Genomic DNA, 15,340 nt, shown 5'->3' with positions numbered 1-15,340 from the left:
GAAAAAACAAGATACAAGTTTTTAATCAATGTACTGTAAAAAGAGTATTTAAATTTATTTAGATATTGAAACTTGTTTTTCCTTGAAAACGACATGTGATCTTTGAAAAACTGCACCATATTTTGTTTGACGACCAAAATAATCTCAAAGTACACATATTTTCGAATCTAATGATATATGATATAGACATATACTATTTTTGACGATTACAATCCATAAATCCTTCTTTGGTCACCGAATTATGAGTGCAGTATTTGCCAATTATCAAATTGGATCCCTGATTAATAAGATGAATGCATTATCTACAGAAGAAGGATATAAAATACTTTGACAAATAATATAAGCACAATGACAATAACTCATACATTATACTATAGAGTTGGTCCGTATTTGCGATATTGTACATGTAGATTGAATAACATGTAGATGCGTACGACTCTTTTGCACCTTGTTACACATGTACATAAATTAAATTTTATATAACTCAAAAAAATAATATTCTAACAGGTTTAAGGTTACAGAAATAACATTTACATTATGATAATGAAATGGATTGCAAAACGTTTAATTGTAAAATGCAGTCACCTGACTGAAAACATATTTATAACATAAAAATCTGATTTATGAAATGCAGTCATACCAAAGCCCCGCCTCAGTAAGCTGCATTTTAGTATAAAACGATGTGCGCAACCAAATGTATGAACCATTTGTCTGTACGGTATGGAACTCGTATTTGTGTTAGCGACCGTTGCCACATTGTTTGTGTCTTTCGTTGATGGAGCTGGATATCTGCAGATACGACCTCCCTCAGCATATCAATGTTGCTATGAAGACATAAATAAGGCTCATTTCAGCTATGAAAGGGATTTCTGTGAAGGTAAGTTATAGAACAAGAGGACACATTTGATTGCATGTAGACTTTTACATTTCATCTCTTTTATTTAGCGTGCGGGAGGGCAGTAAATATTCTTCTCGCTCAACATTAGACGCTGCTTCAAAATATCAACTATAGTGTCCACATTAGCACACTGACACATATAAGCATCATGAAAGTACTGACACATGGCAAGCGTCATCATCAAAATATTTTAAAGAAAGGAGATGATTTTTTTTGACAACACTCAACCAGAGTTCGAAAGATATAAACAGTTAGCTGTCACAGAATAAACAATAGGTGGCGTAGTTTGCAACAAAAGGTCTTGCCATGAAACATGTGAAACAATTTAAACTTACGGCCTACTCTAAAAAAAATATAACAAGCTCATGAATTGGGTCACGTATGTGACACATAAATAATACAATGCAGTGAGTATCTACAGAAATTTTGATATGTATTACTACTTTTGACCAATTTAATACTACAAATGGAGTGCCGGAATTTAGATAGTCAAATCATGTTTTACAGGTCGGGACCACTACCTTAAATGGAAATGCATAAATTAGCATACTTATGTTCTCTCACTTGTAATTGTTTATTTACATGTGGCGCAATTTTTTTTTACCTAGGTTTTTGACCAATCCACTAAGTGAGTAACAATGCATGATGGACTACTACGTGTTTACAATCAACCGTGAACACGTGTTATTTACTAAAATACAACACATTTTTTCGTGCAATGCGGGATTCACAATTTCGTTTAGTTTTTCATTTTGTGTATCCTCATTTATAGTTCGTGATACAAAGTATTCCTTCCATGCTCAGATTAACGAAGAGTTGTTTCTATGCGAAGAAAAAAGAGTTTGAATTACCCGATATATAGCCATTAATATATTTGATGATAACACGGAGATTTCATGTATTTGTCCACCCGACAGCAACGAAACAACAGCGAAAAACAATTACCCATAACTTGGCCCATAAGACAAACTTACTAGTGTAAAGTAAGCCGTCGATAACAGTCGGTGCTAATATTCACGAGTACAGCTATTTCCGTATAGATAATTAAAGGCAAATGTGTGATCCTTGAATTTTGTGTTCGTAAAAAGGCGAAGAAATATTTACATACATGGCAGTGTTAACAAAATCTACAAGTATTTATTTTTGTCACATTTCAGTATACGAGACTTCCAAACTGTTCCCATTGTTTTGAAGGTAGTGAAGTCACCAACTGTAGTTTCATTTTGTTTTCGTTTTTTAAAGGACGACATCAAAAGATCGATGTAGGATAAAAAAAACTTATATCAAATAGTTTTTTTTTTTTTTTTGGGGGGGGGGGAGGGGTTGAAAGTGCTGCAAGTTTTATCGATCCAAAATCAATTTTATATAAATACGTATTGGTCAATCAATTTTACCCAAATCAAGTTTAGAGACGGGGTGTGGGGGTCAGTGAAAAAACTATGCGAATTAAGTTTCTTATCCTTCATTGAACTTTTAATGTCGTCCCTTAAACGGGCTCGGACATTTACCAAAATGAATAAAATCATTACAGCTGATTTCCTAATGCTTGCAAAGTAAAACTTTGGTTGGCTTGCTTGCTTTGTGTGTATAGTTGTTTATACAAGCTTTGAAAATAAGATTGACATCTTTAAACAATATATACAGGCATAGTTTAACTTGTAAATTTTATATTTGAATTTAATTCTTCTCCTAATATATATTATATTGGGCCGTTGTTTTGTTTTGTTTTGTTTTTTTTGTTGTTGTTTGGATTGTTTTACACAAGTAATTTTGGGGTTATTTATAGCGTACTTTTCGGCACTGAACCTATGACTGCTTACTTTACTAGATTGTGTCTTTTTTGGAAAGATGTCTCATTTGGTACTCATACCGCATCTTCTCATTTCTATATACAAAGCACGTTTTAGAATAAAAATAATAGATAATGTGGCACCCACTGTGATCCAGGAGCTTTAAATATTGGAGATATTTCACATACGTCAACATGACAGCAGCCGAACGATAAAAAAACCTCTGAGGTATATTTTGTGATAAAACTAGCAACAAACGGACTTTATCGATGGATGAAGCTATACAAAATGTATTAAGCTATATACCGTACCCGCTCAGTGGCGGATCCAAAAAGGGGGGGTGGGTTCTGGGGGGTTGGACCCCCCTTTTTTGAACGATCAATGCATTTGAATGGGGACATGTAGTTGGAACCACCACCTTTTTTTATCCTGGGTTAGGACCCTCCTTTTTAAAATGGCTGGATCCGCCCTGCCGCTTTCAAAACACTTATTTTTAGCATACTGAATAGTATAATGTTCTTACTTTCAGTTCAGGACCTGATAAAAATTTTACACATCCAGTACAGAAAGAAAGTTTTCGTGTTTTTGTAGGCAGAAATGATTTTGGAATGACATTATACAGGTTTAAAAGAGCTCAAAAAATTTCATAGTGGACAGTGGTCATTTCATCTGAAATTTCCCTTTTTCAGGTCGTAAAATAATTGCACAGGTACAATGCATACCAATGGAGAAAAACCTGTTCAACAACTTTAACAAGCCGAAAAAGAAAGTCGAATAATGAAGCCCGTAAACAATACCTTTTTAACCTGAGCATGCAAATTGAAGGTTATGTTATATATTTTACAAAAATCACATTCGCAGAACAAAAACATATATTTTGAGAATCCCAGACACTATATTAGTTGACAGTTCTTCCACTAATTCCACGTGTATTCCGGTTGTAGTAAACTCGTAGTAGCCCACAATGCATTGTAGCTCATTGAGTCGATTGGTCAGTTTTTCAAGGCCGTATTGGCCTTGTGTTTGGGAAATTACTATGCAAATATATTCTGACGTAAAGAAATCTAGAGTTCTCGACCTGTTTTACAAAGTCGAAGAATTTTTATAACTGAACATACTAACATTTGTGCCAATAAAAATGATTTAAGATATGTATTATATTCAGTATGCTATTACATGAAGTGATGTTAACGTTATTGGAATCAGCGCCTTTGTTAATTTTATTATAATATCTGATGCAGCTTTTGAAATTAAATACCAATGTTATGTAAAAAGCCGCATTTTTGCGCCTGTCCCAAGTCAGGAGCCTCTGGCCTTTGTTGGTCTTGTACACTTTGTAATTTTAGTTTCTTGTGTGTAATTTGGAGTTTAGAATGACGTCCATTAACACTGAACTAGTATAGGGTACAGCTGAAGGACTCCTTCGGGTGCAGGAGTTTTTCGCTGCATTGAAGACCTGTTGGTGACCTTCTGCTGTTGTCTGTTCTATGGTCAGGTTGTTGTTTCTTTGACAGATTCCCCATTTCCATTATCAATTTTATTATAAACAAATGCAGATAAATTTCGGTGTTCATTCGTATGAATAAAGTAATGAATCAACTGATTTTTTTACACATTGAGGCAATTCCACATGAATGCAATACTAATCCAATCGGTATCGTTATTTTATTTCTGCCATTAAACCAATACATGTTCTTGTGGTCTATTAGTCAATAAAGGTATCATCAAGAATGTAACCAGTACTAATGTATGGACACATACACGTAGATTTCATTTTTTTGGCATTTGCTGTTTTAAAATTTTGGAAATCTTTAAAAAGTAAGGAATGTCTGCATCACATGTTTAACTCTTGTTTTATTTACGGTATTGTTTATATGTTTATTATTTTTTGTTTACCTAGCTCTTCAATCTTTGTATTTCATACAGATTTTTTATTTACAATTAGATTTGCCATTATTATCACTGAATACCCATTAATTGTCAATACATGCATCATCTGTTGTTGAAGTAACATTAATACCTTGAAGCTATTTGTACCTCAAAAAGGAGGATAAGAGTCGAATAAAAATATATATTTCTAATAATAGTAAGACTTTCGCGTCTGTTATGATATTTCTTCACACTTACAAATTGACAATATTGATATATTGGTATTTGATATACTCAAGCTTTATTAAAGAGATATTTCGTCAACTACTTTTAACAGAGAATCATGACAGAGTGTGATAAGGTATTGGCAACCTTGCATCATAATTTATATCAAACAGGAGGTAAACCATGGTAATGCAAAACGTATTTTCAGGACCAAAGGATTGGTGTAAAGTTCACCCATGTTGGAGTACATGTGGCTCACAGAGGAGACAATCGCCTATTAACATCAATACAAAAGAGACTCGTTATAAAAGTTATTCAAGGCTGAAGTTTGATAATCTCAACACAAGAGTTCTTGCGTATATCAAAAACAATGGTTAGTAGTAACAGTTTAGGTAAATATATTATATATCAATAAGTAAATGTTTCTATATGTCACTCCAACAACATGGAAACATCTCCTGTCTGACCCTTATATGTTAATGATCACTGATGGCCTCTCCTGGTGTCTCTTATGTTCGACATAATATTACTATTAACAGAAATACATTTGGTTAGAGGAGAAGGCATATGCATATGCCATCATTTACTTTTTCGGCGTATTCGTAATTTATCACCAGAGTGATAAACGGTGAGTCTAATCTAATAGATAACTAACATGTATATGCATAACATTAACATACCTAACAGTTTAGCTTATTGTTAAAATTGAATTTGAATACTTATATTATCAGTTATTTATATATCTATGTATCTTAATGCTTGGAGTTTTTTCAGATAAAATAAAAAAAAAATAAAAAAAAAACCTAACATAAAATGGTTATTTAACATTGATAATTTTCTATATTTTAGCTAGGTATTGACGTGTCTTTATAATGGCCTACGTTTTGAAATTTCAAACGAATTATTATCGCCAGCTTTCCAATTTTCTACATGACTGTTCTTCACTTTCGTTTCCAAACCAACTTGGAAAAGCATTGTTGTACGAATTTGCTTAAGGAAATGTTTTCAAAAGTATCAAGATAAAACATTAAAATTAAATTCATACACTTGAAATTTCTTCTTAATCTCGTGTCAATATCCTGGAAACAGGTCATGCTCCCGATTTTGATGTTGACGAAAAACCTGATGACAAGATAACTCTATGTAATGTTCCTGGAAGACCAAAAGACAAAGAGTATAATTTTGCTCAGTTGCATGTTCACCTTGGACGAGAGGAAAATAAAGGATCTGAACATGCTATTGACAATACATTCAAACCGATGGAGGTGAGTATCTTTATTACATTAAATATGTAATTTATCATTCTTCAAGATATTAACAAACATGTCTCACAAATTAGAAGGCTAACTATACAGTTACAGATGAGATAATGACGTTGCTATCGTAATATGTTTATTTTTGTGACGTCCATCGTCGACTTATCTGGAAAAAATGCATTTTTGTGAAGGATTTTAATCATTAACTCAAAATGGAGTAAATGGACCAATCTGTTCTTTTAAATGACGAAATGAGTTGATAAAATATGAAGATTCTTTGTACCATTTTTATGAAAAAAATCACCGTTGATTGTTTTCTTCAAATTAAATAAACCTGCAGCAAAAAATGCCATTTATTTTCCAAAGTCATGAAATTTTAATGAAAATGATTTTTTTTTCAAAGATTTGTTTTAAAATGAAAAGCAGAATTTTTTAGAGGATATTCCAAATCGTTTTACAAAAAATAGCATGTGTTTATTAAATAAGTCTGTCCACAGGAAAGAAATGTCCAAATAACCGAAATTTAAAGTAATTGTCTTTAATTTCAATCCCATTTATCGCTACATTTAGCGCATAAAGGTCTATCTTTTATTCTATATTTGAATCAACAAATGAAAAAAAGCTTGTATGCAATTAGTCATAATTGAAATCAAAATAAGATCAAAACTGTACCGTATGCCGTTAATGAGGAAATGAGGCATTTTAACAATATCAAGGAGACTTTATGCGGTAAAATGTAAAATAAGAAGAACCATCAGACATGAGTATGGAACATCAAGCCAGTGCGATCACTAAGTATTTTACCAAATTCGGAATATTGGTCGAATTCGATCTTTAATTTCAGTTGAAGCATGTAAAACACTAGTGTGCTCCCTACATGTATTTACATCAAGGCTGGACTATGGCAATGCATTGTTGTAAACGGTACTAAGACCAACATTATCAGTAAACTATTCATAACACGAAAAAGGAAATTTGACTCAATTACGCTTGTTTTAATATCGTTACACTGGCTACCCATACATTACCGTTGCCAATATAAACTTCGTTTATATGTGTACAAAGCACAGCATGGCAAGGCTCCTAGTTACCTTCAAAATTTACTTACGCCATACAAGCCAAGTAGATCCCTCAGGTCGGTAAATAGAATGCTCCTACATCCTCCAAATGACGTTTGAACGAAAATCTATGGTGAGAGGCGTTTTAACAAGGCTGCACCCACACTCTGGAACAATTTGCCATCGTCTTTACGGAGTGTAAATTCTTTATATGTTTTTAAAAAGCAACTCAAGACTCATTTATTTCGGACTGCTTTTAAGGATTTCTTGTAGATTTTATATACTTTTAATTAACTGCATTAGTTTTAGACAGTTTTGTATATTTTAGGGTACATGCATTTTTCATTTCTTTTATTTCTTTTTTCTTTTTTTTAAGTATCTTATAAATTTTTATATGCTTGGTTACAACACAACTGGTTTGTTTGTTGGTATTGTCTATGTCTCTCTTATCTTATAATTAAACCGACAATATTATGTTTTAACATAATATTGTCGATATTTCATATCAAATTTTCTTTCGTCAATAGCATTATTACAATAAAAAGTTTCATTTCAAGACCTTCATATTTGAGGGCCTCGGTGGCCGAGTGGTCTAGATAGTTACTTCTGTAATCAGTCGACACTAAGGTTGTGAGTTCGAACGGGCGGGTGCTCTCAAATTCTTAATTGACTATGATTGTCAGTTTTCCTATCGAAGTTCGCGACAGGTGGTTTTCTCCTGGCACTCCGGCTTCCTCCACCAATAAAAACTGGCCGTCACGAAATGCGGTACTTAAAAGTGGCGTTTAAACACCAAAAAATCAAAAATCAAAAACATTCATATTTTGTTATATGCATATTCTTTTTTCCGATGATTTGTCGACTTTGACTTCTTACTTGCTTCTCATAAATACTGCCTATATCTACTTAATGTATAAGGAGACCTAAATAAACCTGTACTTAAAAGTGGCGTTTAAACACCAGCGATATACCGCTTTTTAACGATATATCACATGTTCGTAATACGCAATATTTATAATAATCCTTATGCATGTTATGTTCATACTAATATCAATTAAGGAAACAATTTCTGTTGTAAAAAATTCACCAATGTATCGTCCTTCAAAGCAGAAGTGTTTCCATAACAGACGCTCAAATTTATTATTGAAGAAACATGAAATTAGCTGCTTTGGTTGACCTTTGAAATGGGCTGTGTTGAACTTTCTTATGCGAGCTTGTCTACAATATCCTCCTATATGACCATTTCCTTTGTATAAGCGATTCCAGAAAACAAGTCGTGTTATTAAAGAATGGTTATATTTTAGGCTCATATGGTATTTTACGACAGCGACTATGACGGTGTTGGGGAAGCTAAACCAAAGAGAAATGGACTGGTGGTGTTAAGTGTTATGATAGAGGTGAGAGCCTAATACCTAATCCAGCAGCTACTCTGCATGACTTTTGGCAAAATGAACTCATTGCTGGTCCGTTATTTTCCTGTTATTGTCAAATACCTCACAAAATTCAAATGTTGATATATACATGTACATTAAGAAAAATATAATGACCATTTTATTTTGATTGCAATATAGATTTGATCATACACTCAGTTTTGTCCAAATAATGTTTTGTTAAATTTGTGATATTAACAGATCAGAAATATATGTAAGACACACATTGTCCCCATGCAATCAACTTACTTTTGGTACTCATTTGGCTGTTGTTGGTTTTTTTTTACTTTTTGAAAAGATTTCTTTTTTGCAATTGAACATATTCCTGGGAAAATGTAGACTCTTGGTAACCCCCCTTTTGTATAGTAATGAAAAAAGTAAAATTAAAAAAACACCGAACTTTAAGGCTAATTCAAAACGGAACGTCCTTCATTAAATGGTAAAATTACGAGCTCAGACATATGAAACGAATGGAAAAAAACACAACTGTCATATTCCTAACTTGGTGTAGGCATTCCCCATCGTAGACAATGACTACGTGATACCATCATTGAGTAAAATGGTTAAAATATCATTTGTACAATAAGAGTTGAGAGCGGATTGATGAATGGAACGAAAATATGTCATCATTGGATATTCATCAATGACCAGACGTCTATATTTTTCATGAATATTAAATCGCACTGACCTATACAAGTTAGACAAAGACATGGCACGATCATTAATAGACAGCTGTATGCCGACTGAATTTTTCCACTGTAAATATTATCATTCCAGAAAACGAATATTTTTTTAGTCTAGAATAATGTGTTTTGTGTTACTAAGATATATAGGCAAACCTTGTTGAATACACTATGTATGTATACAACAAATATAACATAGTTTACGCATTGCTTGGTATGCGTCTAGCGTTAGATAATGTATTTTCAGATACAGATTGACTAGGTTCAAACAAACCTTAATCACATAATTGGAAAAATACAAAACGGCAAGACTAGTCTTGCAACATTGACAAATATATTGTTCACCTATCCTTGTATCGGGTATTTAAGTGTATGCTGCTAGGAATATAATGGAAGACATCAGCACTACATATGTCACAATTTATAATGTATGATATATTTATTTTAGGTATGCGGAAAACCTCATGAAAACAATGAATGCAGGGTAAGTTGTAGACTCAAATAATATGCGAATATTGTTAATCATTAATTATCTGTCTCTCTTCTTCTAATTTCTAAATCAGTTTCCAGTAAAAAAAAACATGTTATGATAAGTAGTTGTAAAAACAATAGCAACATATACAGATATTAGATGGTCCACCAGTAAATTGCTGATAGGCATTTTTGTACAACTGTAAGTAAACACAACAGTTGAAATTGTCAGTTTAAACTTGATAATGTTTTAAACAGATTGCAATCAAACCGAAGAAAAGTTAAGTCTGCAATGTGAATTTCACATTTTTCAAATATGGTCCAGGCTATATAATCTAATTATACAGATTAACATGTAAAAAAACCAATAAAAACATTTCTTATACACTGTGAACTATTCTATTGGTAGGTTGCTGGAACATGTAAAGTCAGATTTGCAAAAAAGCTTAGTAAACTGATGGAAAAATACTATGAAAAAGTGCGACACTATCTTAAGGAGTCGTTTAATCCAGATTTCTTCAACATCCTTGGGTTTCAACGTAGTAGTAAGCATGCTTTAATTATATAGAAACCAAAATATTTTTTTTGAGACAAGTCACATTTCGTCAGGTATTAGTAGTCATCACTTAATGTTGATATGAAATGTCATTTAAAGGTTTTCTGGATAGACAAATTAACCACCGTTTTGTTATATTTTGCGACGACCATTAAGTTTCACTTAGAGACTGCTATCTTGTTTTGTCGCGAAATCTTTGTAATAAGTACTTGTCTGATACATACATAGTGTATAATGCGGCCAGGGACTTTATTTACTTTAATTCAAATGCGCGGCAGGCAGACGAATATAAAACTATTTATATATAGATACATATACTATATATAGAACATAAATTGCTATTAAACTTTCGCATAAGTATCGACCATATGGTATGTGAATTTCAAATTTATAAAAAAATAAAACTGCCATGAAATATATACATGAAAAGCTACCTACATGTATATGGCATTGATGTCAGATAAATTAGGCAAATTAGAGTACGTTTTGTTTGTCGATATTTTTAATAAACTTACAAGTCAATAGTTCTATTACGATTCGGGACATGTTATCATAGTTATTAGATTTGCCTTAGTTTTTTCTTTCAATTCTTACTAGACAGTTGTACGAACAATAATTGTGGTCGAACGCCAAGTCCAGACTTCATAGAAGAGAGATGCAAAAAAGAAGAGCAAAACGAAAGATCAGTTAGAGTTACAGAAGGTATTACTCCTCTAGATGTCCTTCCGTATGACAGAGATCGATTCTACACGTATGCAGGGTCTCTCACTACACCTCCATGTTATGAAACTGTACAATGGGTTGTTTATAAATGCCCAATTAAAGTTTCTAGCAAGGCAAGTATACAATTACAAGCACTGTATGAATCTCTGCAAGACGCAACATAAGCAACAACTTTCAACCTGTTGTTTATGAAATTAACCTTAATGTTGCAGCTAAACAGGTACTGAGGTTAAAATGATAATCTTGTAGTCAACTAAAATTGTTTTGTTGTAAATTATGCCTTTAGTTTTCTCAATCAAATTGTTTTTATATGTTTAATTTCATTTTTAGAGGACTATACGGTATGAGTTGTTGAAGGCTGTACGTCAGCCTATACTTTCTGAAATTCAATTCATTTGAACTTTGGTAGATATTAGGTTCATTGGCAGTACTAGTCCTACCACTTGTTCTTATTTTTATATTCACAACGGTGATACATTTTATACAGAGACTATTGACCCATAGAAATGATATTATTAGCATTCATTACCAATGTCCATATGTAAGTTTTCTATTTCGTTTACTTGTGTAATGTCTTTGCATGTGCATACATTTATATTTCTGGTACAAGTTTTAAATTGTCCGATCGATACTTATACCAATTAATTAATGTTTGTTTAAATAATATATGAAACTACAATATTGATTGTTACATAGATTTTACATCTATATCCCATAGTGCTGATTTTCAGACGATGTTACGTAACCGTTTCACAAGGCATGTTATCACTGATATATATAATTTAACATGCATATTATCCGTATTTGAATTGTGGATTGTTTAAAAATAAATAAAGCTTACAACCCATAATGGAATATTGAAATGTAGTATTTAAATTCTATGTCATTTATAACTTAATTCTGTTTTTGTGTGAACTAATAGCACTGATGAAAAGGATTTAGCTCATCAATTTGTGTTCTTCGCTTTGGAAACATTGTTTTTACCATGAACACTGTGAGTGGTGCCACATTTAGAGCATGCACTTTTTACCCTTCAGACCTTCTTAGTTAATTTCCGAGTGATGTGGAGTCCATTTATATTAGTTTTCTAAACTCGATTTTAAATGTATTGTGTATTTTTTCGTCGTTTTATGCAATGCTTTAGCCAGTTGCTTATTTACTTATGCAACTTATTGTGTCTTCGGTAGCTTCCTTCTCTTGTTTTTATACTTTACATATGTTATCTTTCTCTAGAAACCTAAAGTTTCGAATGTCATATTATTGATAATAAAACTGCGATGCATAATTCTTTAATTCAAAAGTGAGATTCGTTACGGTGCATATGTATTTTCATTTGCTTCACATTACATCAAATTTGTTATGCATGTTTTACTCAAGTGAACTAATGTTAGTAAATGTTAGTAATTCAACTAGCGCCCACTGTATTTTTGTAGGCTTTTAGAATGTTACAGTTGGTGCAAGATTCACATTTTCTTCCTCTTACAAGATTTGGTGTACGAAGACCTTTACAGGTAAGGAACAAGCAAGGAATCAAAGTGTTTTCATGAAACTGCATTTGAACATAGAGAGCCGCCAGTAAGATACATAAAATTGAGAATGGAAATGGGGAATATGTCAAAGAGAAAACAATCTGACCAAACAGCAGAATACAGCCGACGGCCATCAATGGGTCTTTAACACAGCGAGAAAACGTCGCACCCGGAGACAGGATTAAGCTGGCTCCTTAACAAAATGTGTACTAGTTCAATGAAAATGTACGTCATACTAAACTGTTTTGTGATATATCAAACCTCCCCCTATACCTCTAGTCAATGTAGAATAAACAAACACACAGTAATACGCATAGTAAAAAATTATTTAAAAGAAGTCCGAATCCGATGTCAGAATAGCTAACTTAAGGTGGTACCCAACACCTTCACTAAAATTAATTTGGCTCGTTTAATTTTCATAAAATTTTGACAGAATATTTACTTTGACCCTTTGACAAAATTATAAAAATTTTAAATCATTTGAACCAACCAATTTATCAGGAAAATTACACTGGTTATATAGCAGTTTGACAAACACTAATTTTGATCATTGAGAAGCTTAATATTCCCTTAACACCACAATGTTATTAAAACGTTTAGCTGATTTTACAGAGTTATCTCCCTGTAGTGTTAGGTACCACCTTAAGAAACTACGCACAGTAACAATGATACATAAATTAACACGGGACTACAAGCAGTTACTGACATGCCAGCTCCAGTCCTCGATTAAAATGATTGAAAGATTATGTCTTCATCATATAAAGCAAGCACAATCCATCCCGTTAAGGGTTTAGTATCATACCATCATAAAATATATGAGAAGAACACTACCCGTATCATGCCAACCACTGGTTTTGGAATAAATATGTTTATTTTTAATAATGTTTTACCCATCTACATTCGAAGAAAATATGTGTTTATTTTCAATGCCAAGACCCTATGAGTGAATCAATATTAATGCCACATTTAAACATATTGTCGCTTTTGGTATCTTTGGTAAGTTCATTACCAGAGATAGCATAGAACGAAAAGTATGCGTCTAAAGATTTTTTTGGTTCATCACCATTTTAATTGCGTGCATGTGATCATCTGCAAAATAGAGTAGAGTCGAACGTTTTATGGCACATATACCTGGTGAGCAAAACATCTCAACGTTTCGTTTGAAAACACAAAATTATCAAAAAATGGTATAAAATACACAGTGAATGCTTGTCATGCTTTTTTCAATAAACATCTAGGTAATAGTTTTGTTTATTGAGATAATGCCTTTATTTAACATATGTTTGTTTTTGTTTTTCAGAAAAATAAGAAAGTGGTTGTCTACAGTAATTTTAAGAAATGACAATGAAAAACGTCTGTATTGTAAACCAAACATGAAATAAAAAACGACATTCTAAGTCATAATCAATTCAATCTTTATACGAAAATAAACCGATAACGCCTATGCAAAAAACGAGAGAAAAAAAAACAATAAAAATGTTCATGTGCTCCGAAAGAGGGAAGGGTAATCATTTCCAGCTTCACATTTGGCAATCGCCGTATTGCTCATGTAAGAACAAACCCAGTGATGGGTCTTATTCGGTAGGTCACTTTCAAAGAAAAGAGGACGGGATGGTGGTTACTGCCATTGGAGCATATTTGTCGTCATTTGTGAAACAATACTTCATAACAGTCACCTGCCTGTGATGGCGCTCATTATATATTTAAAGGTATAATTTGAACTTCACATCTTGTAACTCTTAGTTTAATAACCTCCTTGTAAACAACAACCCTCTATAAATGAAATCATGATAAGAAAATATGCATCGGAATATCGTATAACTGGGAGAAATATACTCTGTATGCAGGCATTGTTAAAATGTTACTTCAAAGACAATTTACAATTGGGAAGTAAAAATCATCTTGTTTGTCGAGGATACCCATGAAAACCGTCATAGAAAATTAAATTATATTAATTATTATTTTTTTCAACCTTAGATTTACATTAAATCAAATGGATGTTGAATGTGTACAGATTAATATCTAAGGCTAAGATGCATGATTTGTTTTATAAGTTGTTATTGTTTTTGAACTAGCTGTTATATAAAAACTAACTTATGTTAACGCATGGCAGGACTGGTTTCGAAGTTAACTTATGACAATGGCGGACCTATTTCCAAGTTAACTGTTTGGCAGACATAAAAACAGTCTAGTTAACCAGATTTTGGTCCTAGAACTGGTCAGAGCAGTCCTAAATCCTGTCACAGGTTAACTTTGACCAGTCCAAATGACTGGTTATCAAATTAACTTGCTGTACAGGTTAAGACTGCACCCATCTGTGAATGGGACTATTCTCATATCTGTACTTTGTGTCTTTTTGTTGTTGGGATGTATAAGTACCATGCCACGTCTCTCTGTATTTTTGGAACTTGTTTTGCTTTGTATCTATCTGATGAGTGCAGCCCTTTCCAACTGATTTTGTACTGCTACACCACTTTCCAAGGTTAGCGGGAGTGTTGAGCTCCCGCTAACATGTTTAACCCCTCCATAGACTGTATGTGCCTGTCACAGGCCAGGAGCATGTACTTCAGTGGTTGTCGTTAGTTTCTGTATATCATATTTGTTTTTCGTCCGTTATTTTGTACGTAAATCAGGCCGTTAGTGTTCTCGTTTGAATAGTTTTTCATTTGTCATTTTGAGGCCTTTTATAGCTGACAATGTGTCATGAGCTTTGCGCATTGTGGAAGTCCATACGCTTATTTTTTTTTAATTTTTGGTCTCTTGTGGAGAGTTGTCTCATTGGCAATCAAACAAAATCTTCTTATTTTTATATTTAATCGAACTCGTTTGTATTTTTTTCGGCATACACAATA

The 15,340-nt window shown here is 32.8% G+C and overlaps 1 protein-coding gene across 1 annotated transcript; it reads left to right on the top strand.

Annotated features, from left to right (window-relative positions):
• The first annotated feature begins 689 nt into the window (after positions 1 to 689).
• LOC143075875 (nacrein-like protein) lies at positions 690 to 13,892 on the top strand. The gene is made up of 9 exons (XM_076251461.1): positions 690 to 877; positions 4,991 to 5,155; positions 5,872 to 6,047; positions 8,401 to 8,493; positions 9,658 to 9,693; positions 10,090 to 10,225; positions 10,834 to 11,072; positions 12,393 to 12,470; positions 13,789 to 13,892. The coding sequence occupies exons 1-9, from the start codon at positions 721 to 723 to the stop codon at positions 13,828 to 13,830; spliced, it is 1,122 nt and encodes a 373-aa protein (XP_076107576.1). The 5' UTR covers positions 690 to 720; the 3' UTR covers positions 13,831 to 13,892.
• Positions 13,893 to 15,340: the final 1,448 nt, after the last annotated feature.

Source organism: Mytilus galloprovincialis, chromosome 5 (assembly GCF_965363235.1).
Source record: "Mytilus galloprovincialis chromosome 5, xbMytGall1.hap1.1, whole genome shotgun sequence".
Classification (NCBI taxonomy): domain Eukaryota; kingdom Metazoa; phylum Mollusca; class Bivalvia; order Mytilida; family Mytilidae; genus Mytilus; species Mytilus galloprovincialis.
This window is presented reverse-complemented; position numbering and strand designations above follow the sequence as displayed.

What these genes read in the sequence shown, in the direction of transcription:
- LOC143075875 (XM_076251461.1), top strand. Translation starts at nt 721, where the DNA reads ATGGAACTCGTATTTGTGTTAGCGACCGTTGCCACATTGTTTGTGTCT. An exon ending in TGCGTATATCAAAAACAATG is followed by an intron (nt 5,156 to 5,871) that starts GTTAGTAGTAAC and finishes TCCTGGAAACAG; the next exon opens with GTCATGCTCCCGATTTTGAT. An exon ending in ATGAAAACAATGAATGCAGG is followed by an intron (nt 9,694 to 10,089) that starts GTAAGTTGTAGA and finishes TTCTATTGGTAG; the next exon opens with GTTGCTGGAACATGTAAAGT.